Source organism: Colossoma macropomum, unplaced genomic scaffold, assembly GCF_904425465.1.
Source record: "Colossoma macropomum unplaced genomic scaffold, Colossoma_macropomum, whole genome shotgun sequence".
Taxonomy (NCBI): Eukaryota; Metazoa; Chordata; class Actinopteri; order Characiformes; family Serrasalmidae; genus Colossoma; species Colossoma macropomum.
Window position 1 is genome coordinate 13,404,292 of NW_023494795.1, and position 20,765 is coordinate 13,425,056.

At 40.0% G+C, this 20,765-nt stretch overlaps 2 protein-coding genes across 2 annotated transcripts; one reads left to right on the top strand and one right to left on the bottom strand.

Annotated features, from left to right (window-relative positions):
* Positions 1-706: 706 nt before the first annotated feature.
* On the bottom strand, positions 707-18,118 carry zyg11 (zyg-11 homolog (C. elegans)). Its single transcript, XM_036581536.1, has 16 exons — positions 17,701-18,118; positions 16,644-16,809; positions 13,871-14,385; positions 13,068-13,313; positions 10,816-10,956; positions 10,179-10,355; positions 8,221-8,285; positions 7,941-8,040; positions 7,684-7,734; positions 7,390-7,551; positions 6,987-7,034; positions 6,343-6,540; positions 5,814-5,866; positions 4,720-4,817; positions 4,398-4,577; positions 707-3,556 (listed from the first exon to the last, which is right to left on the bottom strand). Exons 1-16 carry the CDS (start codon positions 17,701-17,703, stop codon positions 3,540-3,542), a joined length of 2,220 nt encoding a protein of 739 aa, XP_036437429.1. The 5' UTR covers positions 17,704-18,118; the 3' UTR covers positions 707-3,539.
* A 6-nt stretch (positions 18,119-18,124) lies between these two features.
* On the top strand, positions 18,125-20,397 carry LOC118815429 (cytochrome c oxidase assembly factor 7). Its single transcript, XM_036581538.1, has 3 exons — positions 18,125-18,533; positions 19,048-19,188; positions 19,647-20,397. The coding sequence occupies exons 1-3, from the start codon at positions 18,428-18,430 to the stop codon at positions 20,087-20,089; spliced, it is 690 nt and encodes a 229-aa protein (XP_036437431.1). The 5' UTR covers positions 18,125-18,427; the 3' UTR covers positions 20,090-20,397.
* The last annotated feature ends 368 nt before the right edge of the window (positions 20,398-20,765 follow it).

Here is a 20,765-nt window from a genome sequence, read left to right on the forward strand (position 1 = left end):
AATAGGTCATGGAAGGAAAATGAGTTATGATTTCTGATTCACAGTGACTGTAAGCTATTCTCTGTTTGTTTCAAAGGATTTATTGAGGAACTTTTAGGGTGTATCATTAAAGAAGTAAAGCATATGGGGCAATGTTTTACCCACCGGCCAGAACTGCTTCAGAGCAGAGCCTTTAGAGAATGAATTTTATGGATGGTCAAACTATGCATCTTTAAATGAGAAGTTGCAGGGTAATTCAGTCTTAGTTTGATGTGCTAACTAGTTACATTTACTCAGTTACATGTACTCAAGTAAAACTTGGATATGTACTTATTTTCAAATACAATACCTTTACCTATACTTAAGTATATTTGTGAGGAAAGGAATCTACTTTTTACTCCGTTACATTGTAGTCATGGTTACTAATCTGTTTTTTGTGCTTATCGTCATTCTGTGCTGCTTTGGGATCGGTCACACGTGTCACTCTGGAGGTTTGTCATTTTATTTTAGATGACCAGTGCATCAGAAAGAGAAAAATAGCACCTAACAAACTTCAGATCCTAATGGTGATAGATTCTGCATGTATTTAGAATAAAAGTATTATAAATCAGTACTTGAGCTGCTGCTAATAATACCTTTAAATAAGTATGGGTACAGACAGGATACTCTACCTAACCCTGCATGCATATTTGCTTGGTTTCCTATGAAATCAGACATTACAGCAGCATAGGTTTACATTCTTTATTCAGGAAACATGGTTTGCATATGATGGGACTCTGAGCAGCAGTATGATGCTTTAGCTTTATCTGGACAGGCTCCCACCCCACATCCTCAAAGTTGCTACTAAACTAAAAACAACAACTACTATAGTGCACAGGAAAGATTTTATGAGGGGCCATGTACCAATTATGTTGGTTTCAGAGATGGGTAACCTAATAGACCATGGGGTCTAGATTTGGTCCTACTACACTGGCAGTCTGTCGCATTAAGTTCACAGCTAGGTGTGTGTATGTATGTGTGTGTGTGTGTGTGTGTGTGTATGTATATATATATATATATATATATATATATATATAATGTATTTTTTATATTGAGAAAAAAGGCCAATGGAGCTCTCAAAGTGCAGTAAGAATGCCTGAAGTAAGTAAATTAAGCTTTAAAGAAATACTCCAGTGTTTGTCAGCTTCACCTCTGTAGTAACAGTAAACAGTCAGACAGGCTTCTTTGCACTTAGACAACAACAGAAAATCTGCTGACACTTTATAATTGAAGTCAATGTTCCTGTTGGCATATTGGCATCCTGTAGGGTTGGAAATCAACAGGTTTTCTGTTCACTGTAATTAACTGCACACTACAGATGCAGCTGATAGAGATTACATAAAAATAGAAATTGATAGAAGCCAGTGGACGTTTTTGATGGTTGGCAGTTTCAACAGAATTTTTGGTTACAAAACAGACTTGTAAAAAGTGAATGAACCCCTAGAAATATTAAAACACAAAGTGCATGTGTAAAGAGCCGGTCTGTAATTCAGGTATGGTGGTGACATTAGTACACCCAGTGGATCAGTATGAAATATGTTTTAGAACCTTTATTCAGTGGCTAAACAAGTAGGAAATTAAGTAAATATAAGTTAGTAAGCCTTCTTGTTCCAATGTGAGAACAACTGAAGACCAATCTAGGATGACCACAAAGACCATTTAACTCATTACATATGCAGCTGCACATATATAACTAACAAGTACAGCATGCCGAGTAACATAGTGTGGTATGTCACCCTGAAATCTCTAACTATCACACCATGGATCAGCCAATAAGCTCTTTGATCTCTGAAACAGATCTAAACATAATTATAACTGCAGCCATTTTGACATGTTTTGATCATTTCTGGAACTGAATATCTCTGTCCACTGTATATTCTGGACATATTGTCAAAAACCTCACGCTAAACTGAATGGAATTAAATGGGAAAGAATTTGTTTTTACATGTGACAGTCTTTTTTCCACATGATCCACATTAACGAAAGTGTTTTTTCTAGTGTTAACTGAATTACAGGCTTCCTCATGGTCAAGTACATGGCCCCACATAATGCATTATTTTAAAGAAAAAACTACAGAAAATAAGAGGAAGCATACATATGTACTAAAGTAAAACAAAACCAACAAAAAAAGAAAAGCAGTCTGAAGTGTTCGTTGGCTTGAAGATGGGACGAAGCAGAGGTGACATTTTCAAAGATAAACAATTTTTCTTCCTCAGGACAAGTTTAACTTGTCTATGAACATCTTATTTGATCTAATGACATGAACACTCAATGTTTAACCATCAAACGGTTCTAGAGAGAAGACGACGTGCAAGACTTGAGTTGTTGTCATGATTTCCCAAGGAAGAGACATCATGGTGATGAGTGTATTCCCTCATCACCAGAGATGGGATAGTGGTGGTCACAGTAAGTCAGGGTTCTTCCTTTAGGAGCTTTGTGAGTACGGTGGAATCCCCAGCATCTCTGGATGTTTAATAAAGGCATCCGTATCAGGTCTGGTGTCACAGATCGCTGCATGGTCTCTCTAAGCGCAAGAGCAGCAACATCTGCGCAACAAGAGGTCTGACTGACCAGCTGAAAAGGTCAGTAAGAGCTGTGCAATAACAAACACATCTGCCTCTGACGCTGCAACTCACTGGATAATCCTCAAAAATCCAATTTGGCTTTTATTTTTCTTCATTTGTACCATTTTGCTCACAACAATAAAACCAAAGATCAGGCTAGCATTATTTCTTTGCGTGCAACACAGCATAGCACTCTTTATAACAGCACATCTGCCACAGTAGATACCATATACAGTACAGTGTACAGTATATAAAAAATAGATACTTTCGCATCAAACCTCTCATGCTGTCAAATTCCGACAAGTACAAAGAAATTACAACCTAATAACTCGGCCAGACACTCAAGCATACGCGCCAACACACGCACATGCACACGTCTACTTACATGGGAGTATAAACATTTAGCAATAAACACTCTCAAAAGACAATAAAAATTGAATATTCATATACTGTTAACCCATCTGTATGGTTGACCAAGATTTATTGCCACTTGCGTCCAAAGGGACGAGTATCTGTCGGACCAGCTCAATTCTGAAGGAAAAAAAACTGCATTTGAAATCAAATCCATCCAGCTACACATATGAAGCATCCAGAGGAACTAAAGCATGCTCTTTGAGGACATGCGGGCATGCACACTCGCACACACACTTCCCAACCTGCTATGCTATTCCCTTTAGACGCCGCCCCTCTCCACCCGAATATTTTCTGAAAACGCTAAAATAAAATTGCTTATTTCTAAACAGAGAACAGACAAAAATAATAAATAACTTGCTTTGTGCAAACAAACGCTCGGTAACTCTCCCCCAGATGCCCCTTGTTGGAGGTGGAAGAGAGCGTATGAGGGGGAGGAGGATGTAATTCAACAATTCACACAGACACATACACACAAACACAAACACAGAGTTTCCAGGTAAGTACACTGTGTGCCATCCTGAAACCAGTGAAGTCATATCCAGGTCACGGAACATCTCTCTCTAGAACCAGACAGAAAAACATGAGCGTCACTAGGATACATCTCACTGAAATATCCAAAACACTTAATCAGCTTTATAATGAAGTGACCAACAACACAAGGCACAATGCAACTTCACTAAGAGGACTGATCCATGATTTTTAATGTGGACAATACCAAAATCAATAACTCATTATTTGACTTTTTTGCATTTTAGTGTATGGTAGGCTAAAACTATGGAAAGATCATCTGACATATTTATGACGTAGCAAAATCATTCATGACTACTACTGTAGACTTTGCTATTATATATATATTTAATTTAACAGATGATCTATAGCCATTCATAACAGTAGGTGAATGTAACACTGGGAGTCTTGCCAAGGACAAACTGCTAACTTTGCACAGAAGTTAGCAACTGAGAGACCCCTGGAAAAGACTAGCAGCAGATTTAAAATTTAAATTAAAAAATTTGCGGTTTCATATATTTATTTTTACAATTTTCTGATGTAGTGAAATTGGTATAATAATAAATCACATTTTCACATTTACTGGCAACATACTGACCACCAATATATTGTACACCATTGCTTTAATGATAAAGCAACTGTATCAGTAGAGGAAACCTGATGCTAGAACAGCACCTGAGACACTTAAATATGGCCCATTGTGCCTTTGACCCATGGGCGACTTCTCTGATCACATTTGTGTGTACAGCTGAGGGTCCTTTTGGCTCAGTTCGGGCGTTTTAAGTATTTCTCTCTTCCCTATATGTGTCATTCCTTTTTTTGATTTGCTGTCTGTTATTATATATAATATCTGTGTGTGTATATATATATATATATATATATATGTTATCTTACCTCTGTGTGTGTGTGCTTGTGTTGCTCCTGTATAGCCTGTACGAGCTCGGTGGCGGTGAAGGCTGTCCAGAATGCTCTCAGCCAAACGTCTCACATCACTGTGCGTTTCCGGATGTGACCTAACCGCCTCCAGCTGCTGCAGTCCTCCTTCCTCTAGCAGCATACTGCAGTACCGCGCAGCTGCAAACACACACACACACACACACACACACCACATATTCATATTTATATAACTGCTCCTTCATTCTCTTTCTATTCATAGCTAAAATTAAAGGATGTAATTTCCAACATTTACTACACAGAAACAGTTTGTATCACTCACCGTTCTTGCTGCACACATGCTGCATGGCCCAGGCTGCCCACAGCTGAACCCCGGGCGTCTGGAAGCACTCCAGCAGGGGGAAGAAAGGGTTAAATGACCTAAAATACAAAACACAATAAGTTACACATTTTCTTCTGAGTTCTATGAAGGGCTAACTGATATAGGTAAAAATATATAACCTGATCTTTCTCAGTGTTTTGGTGATAAACGAAATATAGTCAAAATGACAAGTGAAAATAAGTGCAAAGAGAACAAACTCCTGCATATTTTAATGCACAATTACTGTGTACTTGCTAAATGTAACTTTTTGGAAAGAAATAAAACAAAATGTGGCCTATCCTAAAGTCATATACTTTCTTTATTTTGTATATTTATTATGTATATTTGTATCTTATTTTTTTCCAGTATGTTAAACTCAGTAAATAAAAGGAAATTGTGCACTAAAATTTGTTCTCTGTAAAGGATGTGTTAACTTATTTTTTACTCAGGAAATGAACAAACTGCTAATTACTAAATGAACACAAGGACAATTATATTTCTCTTGTACTGCAGGTGACATGGTTTGAGGTGGGCAAAGAGGTTTGTTTAGGTAATAAATCTTTAGCCTTCATATTACTCTTAGTATGCCAGCACTTTTAGTAGAGCAGAGCAGCTTAACATGACAGATAAATGCAGCATGAGTAATCTTGTTTCCCTCTCCTATGAACAGGGAATCTTCCATGTGCAGTTCAGTGACATAGAACATGAATACAATATGTCTAGTAAGGCACATTAAGATTACCACACTGTTGCCTAATTTGTTACCTCAAAAAAAAAAAATAAAAAAAAATTGTAAATACTCTACATTACCCAGTCCTAGTTCTAGGCAGCACATTGCCGTTGTCAGAACAAAACACAATGAATGGACCAAAAGAAACGGCCCAAAATTACTTGGAAAAAATTCTGGTTCCACTGACTTACATAAAAGGTAAAGTATGTTTTTTCCTTCTCCTGTACAGTTACCATTTTGAAGATACAAGGTTTTGTTCCGACAGCAGCTATGTACTATGCTGAGAGGACTGAGAGAACCGAAAAGGTGTGCTTGTGTTTCTTACCTGTAGGCCACCATCTCACATTCCGGTGTGGGCCACTTCAGAATTGCTGAGTGCTGGAAGAGGCAAACAGTCACAAGAGAATACACTTCAGCCTTATTTCAGCTGGATTTCACTGACAAGATCTGTGATTTTAATCCCATATGAAGCTGCTATATCTGTCTGACAAGTAATCATTTGTAAATGAATGATCTTCTTTAGTCCTGTTTAATTTACCTCACAGTAAAACAAAACCAGGTAACAGACACAGCTATTGACACTGTTGCTCAATGTTGTGCTTGTTGTCTAACGCTGTTGTTAGACAACAGGCACGACATTGGGCTATGATGTTTCAATCAGGGGTACATGTCGCAATTTGGTGAAATTACACATACTTCATATTGTAAAAATCTGCCAGTCTAGTTTCTCACAATCCCTTCTGTAGCTTTCCTTACAGAACCTTGTCTAGTAAAAGTAAGCAAGAGTGAATAGAGCTTTACTGTTGTTTGTATAATAAACAGCATAAATGAACACACCACACACACATACGTACCAGCTGCTCCAGCAGTGTGGCTCTGAGTGGCAGGTCGAGGGTCCACACGGTTTCCCCACGCGAAGTAAGGTGGGCCAGAATTCCTGCAGCAAAATAGCTCACCTCCACTTCAGGACTGTGCAGCAGGGAGCGGATATGATCCAGGAAGCCCTGCACCATCAGCTCTGCATGCAGCTCTCCCACCTCAGCTATGTTATTCTGAAACACACGCACACCAGAAAGACAGAATTACACTCATTAAATGGTACAAGGATAAATTATGTTATCATCAGCACTCAGAGGGGACACTGGCCCAACTTTTCCCCCTCCTTTTAAGAGTAATGATTGGAAAAGGCTGCAACAGCAGCATCTGTGCAGTAATTAGGCCTGTAAGCAGCCCTGTCCTGCCCACACGGGTACGAGCTTTCTAAATAAAGGAATCCATTAGCATAAGTCTTTAGTGTGACTCAGTCAGGCAAATGATCGTTCCTGCCCAAAGCGCTGGCTGACTTTCCTCTGTTCGTTCCTTATCAGAGCACTGCTGGGTGCTGCCCGTTTCAAATTTACTCCAAAGAAATATGAAGGCACTCCCTTTTCTTGCTCATACAGAAGCAAGGCACAACATGATTCCTGTGACTCATAAAGACTATCGCACGGATTCTTACCAGTAAGCCAAGGACCTTCTGTTGAATGGAAGACTCTGACGGGAAGGACTGGAGGAAAGGAAAAAAAGAGGAGGTTACTGGATTATTATGAACAGATAATTAATTCAATTCAATGTTAGTTATTCACTTAGAGGTCATTTATATTCTTTGATATCGATTTGATATCATATCTACTCATCATCACTGTCATAACAAAGCATGTTCTTAACTTTGATGTACACTAATACAGCCAGATTTAATTCCACATAACTGTGGACCACTTCTATAGGTACAACGGTCATGAAACGCTCACACAATGTAAAGAGAAGGTGCTGTTTGGCGGTACAAGGTTTCAATGTGACAGCGATATCACACATATAGGAACAAAGTGTCTGTATCAGTGATTTCTGCTGTGTATGTGTACCTCTAGCACTTTGATGAAGAGCTCCAGGCCCTGGTTCTCTATGAAGTGCCTACAGGTGGTGGGCGACTCATCCGTCAGGTTCCACAGGGCACTGAGCGTGAACTTTAATGTAGCGTCTACCGTGCCCTGAGATGTCTTCTGACGCACGATGTGCAGCAGTTGCTATTGAGAGAGACAAAGAGAGAGAGAGTTAATAAAGTAAGACATCACTGAGGGTGGAAAACAAAGTAAAGCAATATTTCAAATCATCATATTGTCTTTTTCCCCAAAATGGCAATCAAGCTTGCAATTCACCTTCACAATAAACAGCTCTGCTTCCAGTTGTGCTGTTTGCTCGGTAGACAGCTGATGGAGAAAGCAAAAAGAAAGAGACAGAGTTTATTTTAGCTGTCAGGTGCAGGAAATTTTGACTGGGAGAGAATGGAGTGTCCTGACTTCACCCTGTGAGATGAACACACTTAACGAGGCCACAAAGCTGACAGCCAGACTGACACTGAACCTACGTGTCACATTTGAATTCAAAAGCCAACCCGCTGTCTGTGGCAGCTCACCTTGGCAGCGAGGATGGATATAATGGCCACCGCCATTCTCTGCATGTTTTGATCTTCGTGGTTACATAACCACTGCATGACCAGCTTAGCAGCTTCAAACCTGCCAGACACATACATACACAAGTATTATCTAAGCATAACTAACAACACTGTTTTGCAGTTTCTGTATAATGGGACCATGCACAAGTAAATGGCACCCCAGGTTCTAGATTAGCTTTCTGAATAAGTCAGTTGAGGACATAGTAGCATCAGGTGGTAATGTAATTAGCTGCAGGCTGACCTGTTGAAGGGAACCTCCTGCAGGATGCGGTCACTGCAAAGAGAGAGAAGGCAGTTTTTCTGCAACTGCAGGGGGAAAAAAAAACAAAAATAGAGAACCAGTTAGCTCACCAAATATCATACAGGACAGACCACAACTTCCCTGTTGTCTGATGAATGTGTTTCTGAAACTCATATACTTCTCACCAAAGAAGCAATTTGGCTTTGCAGAGGAGACTTGAAAATCAAGATAAAAAACCTTGAGGTGTATTGTGTGTGTTTTTCAGAGCAGTGGTGAATCTGTTATTAAAGTTAACGTACAAGCATAAACTTAATTAGAATTTTAATGAAAAATGCATTTTACAAAATGGCTGCTACAGAGCATCAAACCTCAAGTTGTCAATCAGGGAATATCCACTAAAATATGTAATTTAATCCATTTGTATTATATTTTTCACAATTACTCAAGAATAAAGTAGGTCACACCAGTGACTTAAAACAAAAGCTTCATATGAAATCATGAACTAAATGAGAACATTTCTGAAGAAGGTGTAATTGTTAAAAGTTTTATTTTTAAATATAAATAAATTGTATCCCTAACATGTTTGAAGTGTAACATATCTGTAAACAGTAGAAACACAAAAATGGACGTTTCTACAGAATGACCCCAATGCTAATTTAGAGTTTGGAGTCTAAATAAATCATTCCTGAAAAAACATGAATATTAAAAAATTTGTAAAGAATACTAATTATTAGGGCGTGAACGATATGAAAATTTTGTAGCTGATATCAGTTTTATAGGAATAAGATTCAGATAACTGTTAATATTGGCTGATATGATTTTATCTTTACATTTTTTATTTTAATCGCAAGTAGTTTTTGGTTAAACAGAAATTTACTGACTGACAGTATTTTCAGTTCTCAGTTGTCATACTTAAACTCAAACAGCAGAAATTCACAGTCTTAAACAATATAAATATTGTGGCCCTTGGGCAGAGCTACCCAGAATGCTTTGCATATTTGGTTTTGTTTATAATGTCTTACTGATTATTTTTCAGTAGTTCTCTTTATAAAAATAGATTTTGTGTTTTTCCAGGCCAAAATGTCACAAAGATTAGCATTTACTCTTATCTAATGTTTTGAATTCAGTTCATGAGGGCCTTGCTAATTAGCTGATGAGCTGAATCAGGTATAGTAAATGAGGCAGTGTGCTGAAGTCTGCTGTGTTTTGGCCCGCCAGGACTGGAGCTTGACACATGTGGTGTAACAGCATATCTGTCTATCTATATATCTACACATATGCTTTGTCTTATCTTCAGGAAGTGCAAGTTCAAATCCTGGTGATGCCGTGATCAAAAAGAGATGCTAATTATCAGAGCGCTATAGGTAACATTATTGGCTGACACTAAAAATGCAGCGATGCCACCAATATCTGCCACACGATATATCAATAAGGCCCTAATAATTCTATAAGACAGCTGTTGTTGGTGCAGAACATCTATAATTAGTCAAAGCAAGTATATATCATGTGTATATTGCATGTCTGGTGTTCTTGGAAGGCTCTGATTCCCCTAATCTTGAAGGATCCCTGTCCTGCATATTTTAGTTTTTCCTGCTCCCAACATACCTGATCCAATAAATCAGATGATTAATATCTTAAAACCCCAGGATTACTAAATCCTACATATTATTATTTAATAACGACATGGGCTACAGTGCAAACTGGCTGAGCTGTTTTTAAGTTACTGAAATGTGTAATGAGAGTTTGGACCTGCCGGCGGCTCCTGGCCATTTAAAACAAGACCTTCCTGAGCGTGTGTGCATGTGTGTTGGGGCAGAAAAAAAAAAAGACATTACAACACTACAATGTGCAGGACAGGAGTACTTCAGGACCAGGGTTGGAAAAGTAAGTCATCAGTTACTGTGAAAAATGTATAGTAGGTTGTATTTCATCAGTGACAGAGTGAATCAAGAGGGCACCTGTTGGTGGTTGGGGAAGGTCTTCATGGCCTCTAGTAGCAGCTGAGTGATGCAGCCGAGGAGACGCACAGGCATTCCGAAGGCCAGGTCCTGTTTGGTGAGGTTGAAGACGCATGCGCTTGCTGCCAACTGCACGTTCAGAGTGGTCGGGTGGTTCTTCATCCCCAGTGCCACCAGCTGATGAAGACGATGAGAGAGGAAAAACTGTTGTTAATAGACAGAAAGCAAGCAGTAATGGAACAACATGCACATGGTTGTGCATGGAAGTTAAGCACTTGCAGTTTTCTGAAGCAATGTCAATGGGTTATGCAGATATTGACATAGATGAGAATTGGCTAAGTGGGGTAATGTCTACGAGAACAGTCTAAAGATGAAGGAAAAAGTTTAAAATTACACATTACACCAGGAGATAAATGTTTACCAATATGACTGGCACAGTAAAAGTGATGGACAATCTATCAAAGTCATTAAAGGAAAAGAGCGAGGCAAAAACAGAAACACATGCAGAGCAGAGAGAATAATAGAGAGAGCGAGTGATCGAAATGAACAGAGTACCAGAGTGTGGTAGAGGGCTCTGAGAGTGTGTGGGAGAACTGTAGAGAGGAGAAAAAGACAGCATGTGCGATTGTGTGCGTACTTTGAGGATGTCAGGCCGAGCTTTCTCCATCACGTGTGTGAGGCTGAAGAGATGGAAGAGCGCCTCTCTAACAAAGCCCTCTCTCTCACTGTAGCGCCTCAGAGCCTCACAAATCTGAGTCTCGTTGGCCTCTCCCGTCACCTGCAGGCAGAAAATACAAATGCAAAAACATGCACATTAATCAGAGTTAAAGACACGTGCTCAGTCAGGGAGGACACAGTTACATCAGGCCATCTCTCTACAGCCAAATGCAATGAAATCATTAATATTTAAAAATAAACACACATAAGTGGTGGCCTTATCACTGTTACGATCATGAAATTTTAGCTGATGATTGTCATATAAATAATTGTGATTAAATTACAATTTAATTGTCTTTTCTTGTTCATTGTTTGCAACTATTAAAATACAAGCCTAAAATGGCCAAAGTGGCTAATTAGCCACCTTACTTACTAGCTATGTTAACTTGGTAGCTAACACTCACACAAATGTCTACAGTAACACAGAATTCTGTGTAAAATTAAGCAAAGCAATGTGTTCTTAACAAGAGTGAAAATATAAGCAAAAAAAACTAATTCTGCCAGCGTACTTAGCAAACACAGAAGAATTAGTCACATAGCTAACAAGCAAACATTACTCAGCGCTGCCCTCTAAATATATTAGAACCAGTTAGAAGTCTTCATAAACCTCAAGCTGTGACAATGAATAAATTTTGAATAAATGAAAAAAGTGTTTTTTTTTACATTTACTGTCCTCACCCCTGAGCACCCTATTCACATTTTATTTGTTGCATCACAATATTACTGTGATTTCTAATGACTGTGAAACATAACTGCAGTCAGCTTAAATAACTGCAATCACCTGAAATAACTGCGATCATCTGACATAGCTGTGATTAGGTGATGGTGTAATAATTGTGACAGGCCTAACTTCAGAGTTCGTGAATTTGATCCCTGGTGATGCCACAGCCATCTTGTGGCTGGGAGTCCAAGACAGCATATTTGTCCTCACTCTCTGGGTGGGTAGGATGGTTCTCCCTCTCATTCCATTACTCAGCACAATGCTAGCTATAGCAGACATCCGATTGAAAAATCATAGATTTTAAAATAGATAGATAGATAGATAATTAGATAGATATATATAGATAGATAAATAGATAGATGAATTAAATGAATGAATGAATGAATGAATGAATTAATTAATTAATAAGTGAAACATTACTGCAAAAAAGCCAAATGATTACCACTTTGCCTCTTTTCAAACACTGCTGCGCCCATTTGCTCCCACAATTCATATATGGTATTAAGACTGAAGTCTTATTGCTGTTTCGCAACTCCATAACAATTCATATCAATCATAGAACACAGTTCAAAGCAGCCCCACTCCAGTCCTGGAGGGCCAGTGTCCAGCACAGTTTGGTGATTTACCTGCTCAGTCACACCTGAGTCAACTCATCTGTTAATTATCAGGTTCAGTGGGAGTGTTTAAGTTGGCGAACTACCAAACTGTCCTGGACACCGGCCCTCCAGGACCAGAGTTGTGCACCCATGGTCAAGAGGAAAGTGACTGAAGGCTTAACAACAATCATCAGCATCACAAAGTAATAGTTATTTACTAAGGGTGTAACGATCATCTCAGCCCAGGATATGATTCACGATACTGGGTCCACAATTTGGTATCCTTGTAATATTTTGAACAAATTTGAATGATGACTATAATCATGTTATTTCACAGCTTACTAATAACACTAGAGCTGGGAGGCAGGATGAGTCCTGGAGTCGGCTGATGAATGGTGATGATCGTTTGCAAACTTTGGTGTGCAAACGATGCAACATGGCCACATCTGAATGACGCACACTGTTACACCCTCAGCATTTACATTAAAATGATCGTGCCGTTTTGACTTGAACTTTTAACATTGGTAATCCATTCATCACAGCACAAACCAGCATGACGGTTACAAGAGTTAGCTAGCAAGCTAATTTCCGTGTTGGAATTATGGAGAGTAAAAAAAAGGCTACAAGTTTGAAGAAAAAGTCTCTGAACAAGAGGGGATTGTGGCAAAAAAAGGCCAGACAATTGCAGTTGTATGTTTTTTTTTTAATCAGGGTTTTAAATACTATTCAGACTTTTTGAAATGTAGCACTGGAAAACATATTTAATAATAATTGATAATTATCTACATTATATAGATTTTTAGGTTATATCACACAGCCCTAGCAGACAAGGACTGCTCATCCCTCATAACCTACCTTCAAGCTGCCCTCTCCAGACAGGAACTCAGAGAATCCCGCGTCTGTAGCCAACAGACCCATAAAGGTCATACCTGGCCTCTCCTCCACAAAAGCTCTGACCGCCGCATCGGTCACCTGCTTCCGGCCCGAAACATCCAAAGACACCAGTGCTGGGAGGATGCTGGGAGTCTCCAGCAGCTGGCGTGCCACGTCTGACGTGAACTGCTTATCATCAGAGATGTCCAGGTGCTGCAAGCCCTCCAGCTGGTCAAGAAAGGGGAGACTTTTTTAACATGGAAGAATGATGAATATTTCAGCTGTGCATAGTTACTATAGAACTTTGAAAGATTGGGGAACAGTAGGCCTGTCAGAGGTTTCAATTACGCACTTGCCTCTTTCAAAACATGCTGACAGACACTGTAACTTTATAGGTTTGCTAAAAGACCCACTTGCATACAATGGGTTCTTAGTCTACAGTTCTCTTTTAAATGAAAGCTATTAACTGACATACAATGAGTCACTGTTGTATTACTTGGTCTGAGGAACTCTTTTGTCCACTTTTACAACTGTCCAAAAAGTCCCACCTTAACAAATTTCCTGGTTGACAAACTTCACAATGCTGACAATGAAAAAACGTTGATGTTTTATTTTTATTCAATTGTTCTGTTCCACAATCAAGGTAGCATTTGGATGTTGCACAGACGGAACACTGAATTCTGGTGGTGGTGATCACTAGATTAGCTGGTTATTAGAATGACAGTAAATCCATTAAATGACTCAAGAAAAAAATCATTAGCTAAATTAGCAGGGCTAATTCTCACCTGGCTAAGGACGGCCAGCAGCTGGGTGGTAGTCATCTCCAGTCTTTTCAGCTGATGCATGGTGAGGTAGCGGAGCCTAGCCTTAAGCCCTAGCAGTGGCGTCAGATTGGTCACTGACGTGTTGGAGATGTCCAGGCTTTCCAGCCGGGGCAGTGAACACACGTCAGCCAGGCCTGAGTCGTAGAAGTCCACGTTGGAGATGCTGAGCGCCCGCAGGCCGTGCAGTGAGCTGAAGCAGCGGCGACTGGGCTCCTCCAGTGACGACATGGTCAGGCCGTTCAGAACCAGTCTCTGCAGGGTCTCTCGCAGACCCTTGTTGGCAGAGAGGCCACGCAGGATGTCAGTGATGGTGAGGTCAGCGTTGACCCGTGAGGCGTCCAGCTCCAGGAGCCTGTGGGGGCAAAGGGCGCGCTGGAAGGCTTCGGCTGAGATGCGGGCAGTGCGGATGCAGGCACGCCGCAGGCGAAGCTGCTGGCAGCTGCGGAAAATCCCCACCGTGCTGTCATTCAGCAAGCCTGAAGAAATGAAGAGAACATGTTTGGCTTTTATGTTACTACATGTTCATCACTATTTATCAGTTACTTCCAGTGTTGGGTTCATTAAAAAGTAATTCATTACAAATTACTAATTACTTTTCTTAAACTGTAATGGGATTACTTTACTTATTACATCCTGGAAAAAATTCTCTCCCTTACTTCACTTCTATAAACCATACAAATCCATGCCAACTGCAAAATACAAGAGAAAACCCAGTGGTCCTTTCAGTACTTTATTTAGAAACAAACAGCCAATCCACATCATCACTTAAAAGGCCTGTCATTATCTCTGCTTTGAACAAGACACTTGATTACAGTTCTGAACTACTGGTTTAAAATAGAAACTAGCCAGTAGAAACACTTCAAAAACAGCTGTCTCGAAATAATATCTTCATGAGTAAAATGTAAGGCTTACAGAGCTGTTTCTGAATGCAACAGTGATTTTTATCCCTCAGTTTCATATTAGCATGATAAGATGCTTCGATTTCGATTCACATTTACAACTGAAGTCACGCAGTCAGCAGGCACACACATACACAGACAGAAATTATGCATTACTAATGTATAACTTGCACATCAAAAGCCACAGTATGATACTATCGCAGTCCTTAAGCTATAATATATTTCTACTATGATTTGTAAAGATATGTGACAAACACTGCAATTTAGTACTTTTCTCTGCAAATTGTTTCTACAAAAGTTTTTTTTTTCTATTTTATCTGATGAAGCTTACACTTTCTATGTTTTTTGTTTCATGCAGGATATAAAAGACAAATAAAAGACAAAGCAAAAATCACAATTCTATCCTTAAACAGATATAATAATAAGGGAGAAACAATATAAAAGGAAGAATAAATATAAAAATCCTATCTACAGGCATATATACAAAGAGAAATATACAAAAATCTAGAATAAGATCTATAACCTGACATGAAAAAGCAGTGCAATAATGACTGTACAAAGAGGGGGTAACGGCATATAATGACAATACTGAATAAATATGTGGAGATACTGGTACTGAAATAAAGTGTCTAGCGTGGAGTGTCCAGATGTACAAGATGCGTGGTATGTATTCGGAAGGGGCTTTTATCCAGACTGATTCACAGTGGTAGGTTAATGTAGCATTAGTAGTCTTGCTCAAAGACTTTTATTGGATGGGGAGTCGAACTCCGGTCTCCGAAGTGTGCAGCAGTGGTGTCATCCACGCAACGTAGCCGTTTACATCAACCACACCAACTTCTCTCCCAACCATGAGCTGCTGTTACTGTTTTTACTTATGTGATACTTTTGTCCATTTTTATAGATAACAGTGTTTCACACAATGTCAGAAACCACATAAGCAAGCTACTAAAAACTCTACATGATTTGAGGCAAGTGTGTGATAATTTAGGCACGCAGTTTCCACAATGCTGACTGGTAGGGTATAAGATACCATTACTTGTAAGCTACATCAGCTCCAGTAAGAATTAAAGTAGCAAACTCCAGACACTAAACATGTCTTAAGTGACTGATTACATCTGGGTTAAGCAGTAAATTGTGTAAACTAGACTGTTTAACATCAACAGTCACTTTAAGTGTTTAATTCTTTGAAACTCATCAGCCCTGAAATAAACTCACATTTCTAACAGAATCGAGGTTACTGATTTTTCAAAATGTCAGCATAATTCAGTAGTCATTCACAGAGGTTTGACGTGAAATTGTGCGTTATAGTCAAACTTAACGACTCACGATTTCTTTGCAGTGGTGGTGACAGGAAACAGGAATATCTACAACATAATTGTAACCATTTTATTTACTATGCAAAACGACTAGTGAATCTACACGTGTCTATGAGTTGTTATGCGTAATGTTGATGACATCAAAGTAAAATTGTTCTTTGGGGACTATTTTACCTATCAACACCTTGCACGTTTGACTCCACACTGAATGTTTTAAAAAATAAATTTTAGGCCAAAATCACGTCTCAAAACTACTGTAAATGTTTCGAGAACCAGGCAGCACATTTGGAACCATTTCATGCAATAATTTTCTGCGAGGGAGCTTTTAGAGGCCTTTAACACTCCAGACGTCTGGTTCCCATCACCACCATTGCGAACAGCTCTGACTCGGTTTCTCGGGAACGGAGCATTTCACATCAAACTCTGAATGACTGCTTACATCTCAGCCATTTCATTATGCAGAAATGTTGAAAAATCAGTGGCATTTGCTTTTACTTCAGTACTTGAGCCTCTGCTCACCTTCTGTGGCCATCTTGCAGAGCAGTTGATCAGCAAGCTCCTGAGGGAAGATCAGAGGTTCACGGAGGCACAGCGAGCCATCGGCCAGCTTCACACAGAACAGCTCCAGCCTGGAGCTCACCAGTGACAGGCACAGGTCAATCAGAGATGGTGGGGATGCCTCGTCCTGAAACAAACAGCCTGTTCAGCTCTCAGCACTAAGCTACAATCCACTTCTTCATAATGATTTACAGAAGGACGCAGTCAGATCAGTGCACCTAATGACATTCTCTGTGGTCTGTGCATCTACAGACACTACCATTTTAACTGTAAGATGTATCGCAAACAGCTGAAAAACACTGTAGTCTACAGTGTATCTCATTAGTGTATCTTTCAGTGTATCTGAGCTTTACTGATGAGAGAACCACAGTTAGTTAGGACTAACTATCATCTTTACTGACGTCTTAACTATGTATTCATTCAACTGCTGCTTAAAACTCGGCATCCTTAATGTGATTCACATTCCTGCCTTAATGCAGTCGATTAAAATCAACATTTATTTGAATATTCAGGCTTCTCGTTTTTCAATGGTCAGCGGATCGGGGTTAAGAAGATCATCTGTCACTCTAATTATGATCATGCACATCCAAAATCATTCACACTGCTGAACACAATCTACTGTAAGTCAGTTTCTGAAGATCCAATGTTACTGTATTTTACAGTGCAACATTTTGAACCAAGGAGCTTCGATTTTGAAAGAATGGGACGCGATAAAACGGATTTCACACAAACATTAACCACAGCAACAAAATCACGCTTGATCTTTGTCCAGCACAGAATGTGTAACGTTACATTTTAAAATAATCAAGTCTAACACAAAGTCAAATCCTCTAAATGTCAGTGTCACACCGGTCCAAAACGGGCTTAGCGATGTGAATGACAGTCTTCACTAGAGCTAGCTTTTCGGCTAGCAGCTCAAGCTCAACTCCGATTTACTTCACTAAAAGTAGCTGTAATAAACACGTATGTATCGTTAGCTGGCTAGCGAAGAAGCTAACCAAGATAAATAAAGTCCTACCATCGTTGAAAGCGGGTATGTAGAAGGCGTGTAGAATCCACAACGAAATAAATCTCCAAAATCAGCGACAGCGAGCTGGCTAGCGGGTCTGACCGAGAGAAGACCCGACAGTCCGGGTTAGCGAGCGAGCGAGCGAGCTAGCAGCAGCTCGGGCAGCAGTTAAATGGCTTAGAACAGTTGCAGCCGCTCGCTAAGCAATGCAACTTGTTGGAAAACGCAGGACGTATTTGATCCCCAGGAAGCTGCGCGGGGTCTTTCTTCGCCCAGACCATCTTCTCGGAGACCTTTGGTGTCCGCAGTTGTCGACTCCCCTAACATTATGTTGAATTCGGGACCATTTTGCGGGTTTTCTCGCTCGAGAGGAAACTGCAGCAGCGTCTCGGCAAGTAAACAAGGTCGGCAAACGGGAACCACACCGCTGCGGAGTGACGGACGGGGGCGGGGCGTACGGAAGCCGGGGGGGTTCCTGAGTAGCTTAGCAGAAGGAAGGAGCCCGACACTCCGGGATGTTTTAGGCTTTTTCTGTGTTTTCCCCTGGCTCTTGAAAACTCCCCCGTGTTTGAGTTTGCATCTCCAATCAATGGAGACTTTAAAGTTAATTATCTTGTTTTCTTGTGAAAGATAACAGTAACAGCGTTAGCCGCAGACCAAGGTCACATGTTCGGTACGGTTAGCTAGCTGTGGCTAACACGTGAAGTTGCTCTGTAGGTCGAATTTTCCTCACGCAATGGCTGGACTGATTAATTTTGAGGACGAAAAGGAGGTGAAGCAGTTTTTAGACAACCTGGGAGTGGAGTACAGCTATCAGTGCTACCGAGAGAAAGACCCTGAAGGTGCAGTATGTGCAGTGTGCTGAGCGCTGTCCTGATTCCACAGTGCTGACCGCTGCAGTGTCGGTGCCGTGTAGCCAAATCATTCTCAATTAAAAATACTGTTATTTCAAAACACTGAGTGACTCAAGTGGATACGTGACTACCAAAAGGAAAAGGTTACATATGCAATGGAACTTCTTAGACATCCAGCATGCTGAAAAACCTGATATTTTTTGGGTGCTCTTCTTCTTTTTTTAATAGTTTTGGTCTAAAGTAATGCTAATGCTTGTAAGGTGAGCAACAGCAAAGCAGTGGTGAACCAAAAAAACCCAAAATGAAATTAGACCAAACATGAATAAGGGCTTAGAAGAGTATCATCCATTGAAAGTACTCAGAAGTACAAGTCCATTAAAATAATCAAAATTGTGCTGAAATACATGTATATAGGTGACTTACTATCCACTTACTTACTATCTTACTTTCCACTTACTTACTATCTACTTAACGCATAGTTGCTTTGGCTCTTGTTTATTAGGCTGTCAGAGACTGGCAGATTACTTGGAGGGTGTGAAGAAAAACTACGAGTCCACAGCTCAGGTTCTCAAGCACAACTGTGAGGTGAATGGTCACGGTGAAAGCTGCTACAAGCTTGGAGCTTACCATGTCACAGGAAAAGGTAAAGCCAGCGCTTCTTTAAAGGCAATGTCATTAGATATGCACCATACTTTATGAAGTTCAGTTAAAAGATTACTCAATGATGCAAATGTTACATCAGGAAGGGTGTTTTCCTGAACACTTGAAGGTCATTTCTCAGTCATGTCTTGTCAGGCTTTTTACATGAAGCACAATAAAGGGCAGCCAATCAAAACACATTTATTTAAATAAGCAACACATGCGGCTTTATTAATTCTAACAGATAAAGTGAAGTTGAAAATGAATTACAATTGTTTGTTGATATGTAAAACCACACAAACAAGACTTCAGGGTAATAATATTTAAAAATACAACTTATTTAAAAATAACAAAGGGGAAAAATGTAGGATGTGGGCATCTTTAAGTCAGTCCTGTGTGCATTGTATCCATTACTGCCCGCTGCTAACACAATGCATTTTCATCCTCTCTTTGTCATACAAGGTGGAGTGACAGAGTGTCTGAAAACAGCTTACTCCTGTTTTATGAAGGCATGTCACGCCGAAGGGAAGAAGTCAGTGGACGCTTGCCACAATGTAGGCCTGCTCGCCCATGATGGTCGAGCCTTGGAAGGGGGTCCAGACCCGGTGGCTGCTCGTCAGTACTATGAGAAGGCTTGTGATGGGGGTTTTGCCCCAAGCTGCTTCAACCTGAGCGCCCTCTACATCCAAGGCTCAGCAGGGGTGGAGAAAAATATGTCTCTGGCTCTGAAGTATGCCATGCGGGCCTGTGAGCTGGGCCACGTCTGGGGCTGCTCCAACGCCAGCCGCATGTACAAACTAGGCGATGGCACAGAGAAGGATGACGAGAAGGCGGAGAAGTTGAAGAACAGAGCGAGAGAACTCCACGGACAACAGAAAGAGCGGCAGCTAAAATTCGGAGAGTGAAGGACAGAGAGCTGGACTTACTGTGATATTTGTGTGTCCTCTGATGGGCTATACATTTTAAAGGATATAGGGAACAAAAGGTGTGAGAAATTTGTGTATCATCTATGTATCAGTGCTTGTGTATACTGTGCCATTGCATTGATGTTATGCATTTTCCAAATTTAAGATCTTTTTATCAACCAGTGGATTCAGGAATTTGAAAATGCACTGAACTTTAATTTATGACCTTTTGTGTGAAATAATTATGAATTTGACAATAGGACTAAAGTTAATAAATCTAAAATACAATATACAGAATATATGAACAATTTTTTGATAGTTTGTACAGCATGATTTTTTCACATTTACATCTAATCCATTATGTGTTTAAATGACAGTTCATGTGGGGTGGCTTAAGGTACTCACAGTCACAGCCAATACATTTAATCCCATTACCTCATATAGAAATGTCCCATGACATGGGTTTGTTTCCTGATGTATCCTGATCCTGCAGGTCATATTCTGTGCTGTGATTCTGTGTTTGTTCTCTACTACCTTAACCAGGAGATACTTTCACAATGTGCCATTGCATCATTCGTAAAAATCCAGAGTGGAAATGATGTTTTTTCCAAATTCTGTTGCCTGGAAATCTATCAAAAACAAACCCGGTGTATTCAGATCAGACACTTTAAGAAAC

Bases quoted from the DNA above. Each gene is read 5' to 3' on its own strand.
- zyg11 (XM_036581536.1), bottom strand. The intron at 13,314-13,870 runs GTGAGAATTAGC...TTTCTTGACCAG, and splicing joins TGCTGGCCGTCCTTAGCCAG to CTGGAGGGCTTGCAGCACCT. The intron at 7,035-7,389 runs GTACACATACAC...CCTTTCCTCCAG, and splicing joins TCTTCATCAAAGTGCTAGAG to TCCTTCCCGTCAGAGTCTTC.
- LOC118815429 (XM_036581538.1), top strand. From the start codon at position 18,428: ATGGCTGGACTGATTAATTTTGAGGACGAAAAGGAGGTGAAGCAGTTT. The intron at 18,534-19,047 runs GTGCAGTATGTG...CTTGTTTATTAG, and splicing joins CCGAGAGAAAGACCCTGAAG to GCTGTCAGAGACTGGCAGAT. The intron at 19,189-19,646 runs GTAAAGCCAGCG...TTGTCATACAAG, and splicing joins TTACCATGTCACAGGAAAAG to GTGGAGTGACAGAGTGTCTG.